Source organism: Medicago sativa, chromosome 5 (genome assembly GCF_051527215.1).
Source record: "Medicago sativa cultivar Bolivia chromosome 5, Bolivia_mono, whole genome shotgun sequence".
Taxonomy (NCBI): domain Eukaryota; kingdom Viridiplantae; phylum Streptophyta; class Magnoliopsida; order Fabales; family Fabaceae; genus Medicago; species Medicago sativa.
This window is the reverse complement of record NC_140753.1, coordinates 9,613,657-9,624,671: the sequence shown is the minus strand read 5'-3', so window position 1 is coordinate 9,624,671 and position 11,015 is coordinate 9,613,657. Positions and strand designations below refer to the sequence as shown.

At 31.5% G+C, this 11,015-nt stretch overlaps 1 protein-coding gene across 1 annotated transcript; it reads left to right on the top strand.

Moving 5' to 3' along the window:
- The first annotated feature begins 7,003 nt into the window (after positions 1-7,003).
- On the top strand, positions 7,004-10,486 carry LOC146919826 (patatin-like protein 1). Its single transcript, XM_085710676.1, has 7 exons — positions 7,004-7,158; positions 7,254-7,441; positions 7,596-7,782; positions 7,939-8,103; positions 8,441-8,743; positions 9,411-9,586; positions 10,137-10,486. Exons 1-7 carry the CDS (start codon positions 7,048-7,050, stop codon positions 10,198-10,200), a joined length of 1,194 nt encoding a protein of 397 aa, XP_085566802.1. The 5' UTR covers positions 7,004-7,047; the 3' UTR covers positions 10,201-10,486.
- The last annotated feature ends 529 nt before the right edge of the window (positions 10,487-11,015 follow it).

Genomic DNA, 11,015 nt, shown 5'->3' with positions numbered 1-11,015 from the left:
AGAAGTGGTAGAAGCAACATTTACTGACTTAGAGTTTTTATGTTGATAACCAGGTGGATAGCCATGTAAGGCAAAACATGTGTCAATAGTATGATTGCGTCTACCACAATTAGTGCAGGTTCGATTATTAGAACCACGACCTCCATAATGACTTCCACGGCCTCTGCCGCGACCGCCGTGCTGAGTAGAAGCGAAACTCGAATAATTATTGCCAGAGTTAGAAGTAGTTTGCTGAACCTGCATAATAGAAGACTGTTGATCGACAGAATTATCAGTAACAGTAGAAATTAACATTTGTCGTTCTTGTTGAAGAACCAAGGAGAAGCATCGATCAATATCAAGTAAAGGATCGAGAAGCATGATTTGAGACCGAACACTTGCATACTGTTCATTCAAGCCTTTCAAGAATTTGATGACTTTGTCTTGTTCTTTGTGTCTCTTCAAATCAGATGCAGCACCACAGGTGCACAGAATAGCGCATGAACAATCTTTGAGAGGTCGAAAATTCTCCAATTCTTCCCAAAGTGTTGTCAAATGAGTGAAATAAGAAGAGATATCTAAGGTACCTTGCTGATAGCGAGCAATTTCTTCGAGAAGGTCAGCGATTCTAAAGATATCGCCGTGTGCGAACCGCCGCTCCAAACACTTCCAGACCACCGCGGCACGATCGCACCACATGATTGACTTGGCGATGGTTTCTGAAATAGAGCGTTGGATCCAGGAAAGTACCATATTGTTGCAACGGATCCACGGATCATAAAGAGGATCAGACACGGTGGGAAGATTAAGAGTACCATCAACAAATTTCAACTTGTTCTTGGAGATTAATGCTACCTTCATTGAGCGAGACCATGACTGATAGTTTTTGTGATCAAGAAGAGGGGTAACAAGTATAATAGATGGATTCTCGTTAGGATGAAGGTAATAGGGATTGGTAGGGTTTGTGGCAAAATCAGCAAAAGGTTGAATCTCCATTGATGAACAGCGAAGAAACGCAATCGCCGGAAGGAAGAAAAGCGGAAGTGAGCTAATCTGATACCATGTTGATTATCAGAGAAAGAGGAATTGAGATATAATTCTCATTTTATTGTTGTGTAAAAATCTGATTTACATAGAGAGCTGCTATTGATTTATATACAAAGTTATAAAACTGTTGAAGTACTGTAACTGATGTAAAACTAATAACTAGGTAAGAACTAACAGACTTCTCTACTATAAATGAGATAAATTAGCATCTTTATTAGGTAATAGAATATTTGCACCGCTCATAAACATAACAAAAGCTTTGACAGGATCTAAGTAAAATGGAGAGTATCTTCACAAGCTGATAAGAAATATGACACAAGATACACTTTTGAGCCAAACTTTGACAAACGTTGTTATTCCATCTTTTGATGTTCAGAATCTTCAACCCACCATTTTTTCTTCCTATCAGGTATTGATTATTGTTTTTACATAGACAAAATTAATTAACAAAACATAGTACTTCTCATTTTGAACAAGGTGAAGAGTTTAGATGCTACATCTTCAATTACTCAAAACATGCATAAATATGTTTTTCAACAACTCGCAGCAGAAAATCATCATACATCAATTTCTCAACCAATTATAACAAAACTCAACAACCATGTCTCAGGCAGTGGCGGAGCCAGACCAAAACTTTTGGAGTGGCCGCCATCATCGGCCTTCCAAACCTGCAAAAAAAAATCTGTCAAAACACTCCACAAGACATGACAGCAGCCCCCCAAAAAACCTGCTGCTACTCCACAAAAAACCGGCACCTATCTTTGGAGACATTCACGAGGATTCCAACACCACTCGTAATAAAGGCTAATCGAAATATTGAGTCTATTCAAGCACCACTTCCACGACAAAACCTTAATTTCAACCACTAATTCATCTTCCTCCTTCCTATTATTTCTAATAACAATACATTGTTTCAATGTTAAATCAATTCTAATAACATTCAAATTTCATAACAAAAGCCAGTTTCAATTTCATTGAAATAACATACATGATTTCAAAATGGACAAATTTATATCTCACTTTTGTCCCATTCAATTTCAGCCTGTTTCCAAAATCAAATAACATTATAACAGTAACTCAGTAACTATGTAACAATATAGCTTAGTAGACGTTCTATTTCCCATAGTTCTCTACCATTGTCCATTGTTCAATTTCGATTTCCTATTCTCTACAGAGAGAATATGTGCTAATTGATACAAAGAGTGAGCATCGACGGAAGGATCAGAAATGGAGGGTGCCGCCGTCTCCGCATGAATGGCGGTCATCCATGAAGGAAGTCGCAATCGCCATCGGCAGAGAGAAGAAGAAGATACATGCTAATTCAGAGAAAAATGACAGTGGCCATAATGTAATTTTCAGTATCTCTAAAGGGTATTTTTGTAATTTCATATATGGGATGGGGTGGCAGTGGCTCCCCCTTGCCACCCCTAGTTCCGCCACTGGTCTCAGGTCTCATAATATATCACCAACAATATCTCAAATCTCATACATAAACAGACAATAAGTCTCAGCAACATTATCAACATATAACATAAATGTAAAAGTCCCGACACTCCTAAATCAGAGTCATATCTAAGACTCCAAGCCAAAAGGTAAAGAGGTAGCTCCAAAACACCTCAAGCAACTCACAATATTATAACAAAACTCAACAACCATGTCTCAGGTCTCATAATATATCACCAACAATATCTCAAATCTCAGACATAAACAGACAATAAGTCTCAGCAACATTATCAACATATATCATAAAGGTAAAAGTTCCGACACTCCTAAATCAGAGTCATATCTAAGACTCCAAGCCACAAGGTAAAGAGGTAGCTCCAAAACTCCTCAAGCAACTCACAATAAAAAAGAAATCAATCATGCACGTAATCACCAAATTACATAGTCAAGTATGACACATTCCACCAATCTCACGTGCATGAAATGTTCTAGACACTTCTATATGCATGTGGTATCAAGTTTTGGATTTCGGAGGTAATCTCACCGAATTATCCACTAACGCAATAATCACCACCAATTACGTTCTTCACCAACTAACGTAATAATCACCACCAATTACGTTCTTCATCGAAGACTCGACATGACTATGAATGCATGAACTTTCAAGTAAAGACTCGACAATGCACAAATCACCAACTCTATATTTATACAATTTACACCATCATATAATATATTCACCAAATTCATCATTGCATTATCAACCGTTTACATCCATACAATCAACAAGTCATAATCAACAAAAGAGTCATCATATCATAATAATCATCAACAATTATCACCTCAAGGAAAAGACTTTTTTTTCACAAAACACAATTCGCATAATAGACGGACAATCAACCACATCATGATAACCAACATATTATACATCCATCAATAATTGATTCCTTCTTATTTCATCATGTTATTATGAATACAAAGTCATTTCACCACAAAAAAAAAAAAGAATACAAAGTCATTTGCAAGTTATTTGATCATAAACCCTCATTTTGACAAAGTTTGTCTATTTTCACAAAATCGTCTATTTTCAATTTTACTCAACAAAAGTAGGGTACTAAGCTCTTATTTATCCACAAAACATTCCTACATATCATCTAACACCTAAGCAATTTTTTTTTTTTTTTTTTTATAAAAATTCGACATAGTTTTGTGTGTGAAAAACGTGAGAATTATAGTTTACAAAATAGGGACTTGTTATATTAAAGTTGAGAACTTATGGGAAAATTTTAGGATCGGGAAACACTTTTGTACAATTTTAGGGTAAATCATTGAATCTTTTGACCACAGGAAGAGATTCAAGAAAAAGGTAGAATTTAGGATTTGCTTTGTTCAAAGCTTATTTCTTAGAACTCTTTTAATTTCCCTTTATAAACAACTCCTTAATAATGAATTGGAGAGATCTCCCACCTCTAGACACATATGTCGAATTTGGACCGAATTTAGTGAACAAATATCGTTGTCTTTTCCTTATTTTTTTAATGACAAATGTTAATATGTTAATAGTTATGTTATCATTTTCTCTTTGAAAGGATTTGAACTCTGAATCTATAACTCTACAACTCATTTAATCATTTATTGTCTATACTTTTTTAATTATTTTGATTTATTGCTCCTAATTTTGCTCCACACGTCAAAGTATTGACATAAGTTTTATCACAAAAAGCTTAACTAATTTAATTTAATTATTAGTTCACAAAGATTTAGATGAGGTGGTCGATTAAACCAAAGATAATATACAATTTTTCAACTATCTAAAGATATTATAAATTAAAGGGATCTGAATGAGCCAATGATCTCTTCAGTTGGATATTCAACGATGAATAACCAACAATTTAAGCAACAAACTTGCTTAAATTATATATAACCAAATACCAGGTCTAGTTATAGTAATTGTGAAGAAAAAAAAGCTCTAGCTAGGGCTAATTAGAAAATATGAAAGTTCTTTCCTACAATAAACATTTCGTTTTTCGTTTTTTGGATAAACCCTATTATAAACGTTTAACATACATTTGACGATCATGATATATACTAGATTGTTTACCCGTGTGTCGCACGAGTTTTTCGTTAACGGAATGACATATGAATAATAAAATGCAATATATAACTAGTAACGGTGAAAAAAAGAACAGGTGATAATCTATAATAGACAAAATATTAAAAAAGAACATGTGATAGGAATGAAATTGGTGCGATGCATTTTTTTAATTGGTGCGATGCATTTTTTTTAGCATTAAATAAGTGTACAAAATATTGGCAAAAAAAAAGGCAATAGGATAGAAATGAAATTGGTGCGATGCATTTTTTTAGATGGAATTTGTTAGGTTAAATTATTGCTAACCTAATGCAGCAAATTGGAGGGAAATTATTAGGTTAAATTATTGCAGACCTAATAAAATTAATAAATAAGGATGTCCTTTAATGACACTTGAATCTTATCAAATTTTACATTTTAGTTTTGAAAAACTAATCAATTAAAGACTGTTATTTTATTTTATCAGAATATATTATTGGGGCATTATCTTCTCATTTTTTTTAAAAATTATAAATAAAAAAGATAAAAAGAATACCATATTATATTGTTGCAGGGGTGGATTTTATTTATTACTTTTATAGTTAAACATCAAAAATTGACTTGTAATAATTGTTTTAAATTTCTACTAACATGAAAAACAAAGTCACTTCAATTAATAGAAACACGGCTTAGGATTTTTTTTGTTGAGATAAACACGGTTTAGGGTTTGCTATATATAGCCGAGTTTGCATGGAAATTAGGGTAGCCGAGTTTGCATGGAAATTAGGGTTTTCTGTTTGTAAACGTATTAAATAAGTGTACAAAAAATACAAAATTAATATCAAAAATAAAATGTGATAAACTAAGTGCTTCAACTTCACCTCTAAAAAAAAAAATCGGTTCAACTTCATAATAAATGAAATTTAATCGATTGGATGTGTAACACTATAACTTGGAGAATAACGTGAGAGCGTCAAAAAAGGAAGGCAACAGGATATGAATGAAATTGGTGCGATCGATTTTTTTAGTATTAAATAAGTGTACAAAATATTGTCGAAAAAAAAGGCAATAGAATAGGAATGAAATTGGTGGGATGCATTTTTTTAAATGGAATTTGTTATGTTAAATTACTGCAGACCTAATAAAATTAATAAATAAATAAATAAATAAAGATGCAAATTTAGAGCCAAAATTTTAGGATTGAGTTGTTGCAAACCTAACAAGGGATTAGTGGAGGGAAAAAATTAGGTTAAGTTGCTGCATACTTAACAAAATTACTACCTCCGTTCCTTTTTAAGTGTCACTTTTTAACATTTTACACAAACCAAGACACTCAATAAATGTTACTTTTTCTTATACAATAATCTATACTTTTACTATAATAGCCTTAGTCATTTAATATCTTATTTCATATATTTCTCACTCCACAATAAATAACTAAGGGTAATGTTGGTAAAACAAGAACTTTGAAAGTGACAGTTAAATATGAACAAAAAATTTCTCCAAAAGTGACACTTAAAAAGGAACGGAGAGAGTAATAAATAAGGATAAGAGTCGATTACGACTTACGATAAACTCTGTAGGACGATCGGTAACGGGTCTAGAAATGTTTATATATAAAAAATATATTGATGCCTCTTAAAAAAGAGATATTGATGTATTCATGATAAAATAATTTTATAGTTATCGATAAACAAAAAATTAGAGATTAAAAAAACTATATTATTTTACATCAAGAAACTCAAGACACCTATCATCTATGGATTATATTTCTTCACAAGTATTCATATTATAAAATTATTGTATGATATTTTTCATTTTTAATCAAATATATATTCATATATATATATATATATATATATATATATATATATATGATCAAATAACCATTCAATAATTTATCTCTCGTGTTCTCGTGAGCTTAGCTTAGTTGGTATGGACAATGCATAAAATATGCAAGGTTCAGGGTTCAAAATATTGAATGCACAACTTTTAAGGTTAAGATTTCTTTGTTGAGTTGCTAACACCAACATGTTGGCATTTTTTTTATAAGTCTAAAGGTGTGTTTGATCTAAATAAACCAAGGACCGAATTGGACAACTTTTTTAATACATGTTTTCATGAGATTGTAAATAGGTAGTAAGAGACTCGAGAAAAACATAATTTTTTGTCATCACTAAAACATAGGCCAGTTTTTTGTCCATTACAAACAATAAAGAAATACCAAAATTCCATCTTTACTTTCCAACATTGTCCATTATTTTTTGTCATGTCTTGTACTCTCTCAATTACTTATTGTTTTGCGAGTCAAACGCACCCTAAATATAATAATAAAAAATATGTTTATTTTATAAAGTAGACAACCTTTAAACTCCTAATAAAATTTTGGAAAAATCCAATTAATACTGAAAATCTTGAATTTTTTGGATATATATACAAACACATACATTGCCGAAAAACATCAGATTCTCCATCCCCACTCACACAGTCACACACCTGTTATTGCATCAATGGAAGCTGTTAAGCCTGTGAATTTCACCACTGTTCTTAGCATTGATGGTGGAGGCGTCAGAGGAATCATTCCTGGTGTTATTCTTGCCTACCTTGAATCTCAACTTCAGGTTTTATTAATTAATATTTTAATTCTTCACTAATATATCTTAATTAATTTTGATATAATTTTACATTATTCACATGTATGTTGATTACTTTACAGGAGATAGACGGTGAGGATGCAAGGATTGCAGATTATTTTGATGTAATTGCCGGGACAAGTACAGGTGGTCTCATTACTACCATGTTAGCAGCACCAAATCCAAAGGCTAATAACCGTCCATTATTTGCTGCCAAAGAAATTGTGCCATTCTACCTTCAAAACTTGCCAAATATTTTTCCACAGCAAAGGTCTGCCTGTTTAATTTTTGGTATCTATATAATTACCATATCATATGTGTGCGTATAATATAAAGTATAAATACATGAAAATCTGGTTGGGGTGGGGGATTTAAGGAGTCTAGGGTTCCATCCTAAAAACTAACAATACTAATATTATATGCAGTGGAATATTTGCACCCCTCATAAACACAACAAAGGCTTTGACAGGATCCAAGTATAATGGGGAGTATCTCCACAAGCTGATCAGAAATATGACAAGGGATACACTTCTGAGCCAAACTTTGACAAACGTTGTTATTCCATCTTTTGATGTTCAGAAACTTCAACCTACCATTTTTTCCTCCTATCAGGTAGTTTTAATTTTTTTTTTTTTTTTGTGATAATTAAATGTAGTTGAATCTTGTTTTTGCATACAAAACATAACACAGTCATGCATGCACGTTTAAATTATATGAATTTTTCAATCATCTTGAATTTGATCATATATATATATATATTTTATGTAGATTGAAGCTGAGCCAGCTTTAGATGTACTACTCTCAGATATTTGCATAGCTACATCGGCTGCTCCAACTTATTTACCAGCTCACTATTTCCAAAAAAAAGATGAACATGGGAATGTCATCAAAGAATACAACCTCATTGACGGTGGTGTGGCTGCTAACAATCCGGTAAAATTCTGGCTCAAGGCCAAGAATATCGAAAAAAAACTCAAATCCCACATTAAAAAGAAGAAAAGATCTATTTTTTTCTTTTCTTTTATATATAGTGATATCGTTTAATTTACAAATTAATTACTAAATTTGTAAGGACCAGGGTCGATCCAATAATCTTCAAAAGTAAGTCAGGTTTAAAACAAGTTTTGATATATGGTGCTTTTTTTGTCTGTATAATGTATATGAGACATTTTTGCGTATAAAAATTTAGTAAAAGATAATTTTTTTTATAGGCCTAAGACGGGGACTTTAGTGGTCTTATCCTTGATTGTTGACATATGATTTATTGCAGAGTATGGTTGCAATAAGAGAAGTGACAAAGCATATCATAAGGAAACCAGATGGGAGAAGTGGGGATAATGGTATAGGGTATGATCGTTTTATTGTTATATCGATAGGGACAGGATCAAATAAAAGTGAGCGCAAGTACAATGCTAAGATGGTTGCTAAATGGGGTGCATTGACTTGGTTATTCAACAATGGATCAACTCCAATACTAGATTGTTTCAATGAAGCAAGCAATGATATGGTTGATTACCATAACGCTGTCCTTTTTACTGCCCTTCAATCTCAAGACAACTACCTCAGAATTCAAGTAAGTTAAGCACATGTTTGGAATCATACCAAATCACAATGACATACGTAGTCGTTTTGTTGAAGATCTGAAGTGTAGTTTTTAACAAAATCACTGCGATCATGTCAAACTTACCGGAATTCAAATATCAACTAAGTTATACTTCTTTCTATTCGATATCATCATGTCATTTTTTTTTTTATGTTTAGTTATTTTTAATTTAATTTAAATTTTGAATCAATTTTGTCTATTGAGTATTGGTGGTCTGGATCCATCTTTCTTGGAACCCAAGATTTCTTCTGCAAATAAATAATTAATATATTAATCAAATTTTGCTTCTTAATAAAATCTATTTCTTTAATTTCTAGTTAAAATCTTAAAAGCAAATATATAAAAATAGTGGGATGCTATCTTTGTGTTGCACACACAACCCTTAAACAAATGGATGAAGGGAATTTGGATAATTCCTACACAAGCGTGCGTGCAATTCCTAAGTTGACAAATGAGTTTTTTTATTATGAAAGCCAGCTAGATTTTATTTTGTTTGACCAAATCTTATCTATAGTACATTTCTTGTGTGATTCTATTTCTCATATCTTTAAATTAATAATGGTGTGTTTTGTTTTTGAAGAGAATAATAATGCTACGTTTAAATTGTTACAAACTTACGGTGGTTTGTTTGAAACAGGAAGATACATTACAGGGGGATTTAGCTTCTGTAGATATATCTACTAAAGAGAATTTGAATAATCTAGTAAAAGTGGGTGAGCAGTTATTGAAGAAAAAATTTACACGAGTGAATTTAGATACGGGCATATTTGAAACAGTTCCAGATAAAGGCACCATTGAGGAAGAACTCAAAAGGTAATTACTTTTATTTTATTTTAGGGTTAAATATGTTTTTGATTTCTATAAATTTTCAACTTTTCCTTTTAGCCCTTTTAAAATTTTCCTTCAACTTTTAGTCCTTATAAAATTTTCAATCACTACTTTTGGTCCCTATTTTTAAGTTAATTAGAATTTTTTAACAAAACAAAAATTAAATATGAATTTTTAACCTTAAAAAATATAAAAATTCATATTAAATTCTTGTTTTGTTAAAAAATTTTAATTTTTCTGGGACAGATTATTATAATATTATGAATTTTTCTGCAAAATTTTATTAAAAAAATATGAATTCTACATATGAGTTTACTTTAAAGAAGGGACCAAAAGTGAAGATGAAAATTTTTTTAGGAACTAAAAGCTGATGAAATTTTTTAGAGGGACTAAAACGAAAAGTTATCATATTTATAAGGACCAAAAACATATTTAACCATTTATTTTATAATAACTTATTTATTTTGCATTAGTCCCAAACTAAGGGAAAAAAAGCTCCAACTCCTAAAACTAATTATATATGTTTGCATTGCAGGTTTGCTGGTTTACTCTCGGAGATTAGAAAATGCAAAAAGTCCATCCCACAAAATGGCAAGTAACTGATCACAAAATTGAATATGTCAATCCATTGTTGAAGCTTTATCTCGTAATTAATTTGCTTAATTAATAATTCCTGTCTGATTATGATGCAAGCGTGTAACATTTTCTACTAGCTAGCGGTATTTTGAACAAAATATTTGTTGTTGATTTTCAAAGTAAATAAGAATTCTAGAAAATTTCATTAGATAATGTTTAACTGATTGTACCACGAATTCATATGTTTTGATTTAATTCAACATGTATGTTGCATTCAATTGAAAAAATTTACTATAATACTATGTTGTGGAATGGGTTTTTTTCAACGCACACAAAACTCCAAGCAACCTGGAAAATAAAATATATTTAAATAAGATAAGGAATCTTTAATGGAAAGACTACGTTTGTTATATCAGCTCTCCTTGCCACCTCGATTGTAATATTTTAAGTCAGTCTGAACTCTGAAAGTAACTTAAAAGATGTCCCACATACTATGAGGAGAGAGGCTTGCTTGTCCCACATAGCTCAATTATAACCCATATCTAATGTTGGAAAGTGGATCAAAAATGACATATTTCAAAAAGTACAAGACAAAAAATGACTTATTACAAAAGTTGGGACAAACATGTATGTATATGTCTAAATTCTAATCTAATCATATCGAAGTTGAATAATTTGCACCCCTTGCTCAGAATAATACACCATTATTGTTTATGATAAAACTTCCCCACTTGAAAACTTATACAAAACTCGGAGGAAGAAGTCACAAGTCACGATTAAATGTCACTAACTCTTGTGAGTGACCACAAGTTTCGTTACCTCGAGTAAAAAAGGTTGT

What these genes read in the sequence shown, in the direction of transcription:
- LOC146919826 (XM_085710676.1), top strand. Translation starts at nt 7,048, where the DNA reads ATGGAAGCTGTTAAGCCTGTGAATTTCACCACTGTTCTTAGCATTGAT. An exon ending in CCATTTTTTCCTCCTATCAG is followed by an intron (nt 7,783 to 7,938) that starts GTAGTTTTAATT and finishes TATTTTATGTAG; the next exon opens with ATTGAAGCTGAGCCAGCTTT. An exon ending in ACAACTACCTCAGAATTCAA is followed by an intron (nt 8,744 to 9,410) that starts GTAAGTTAAGCA and finishes TGTTTGAAACAG; the next exon opens with GAAGATACATTACAGGGGGA.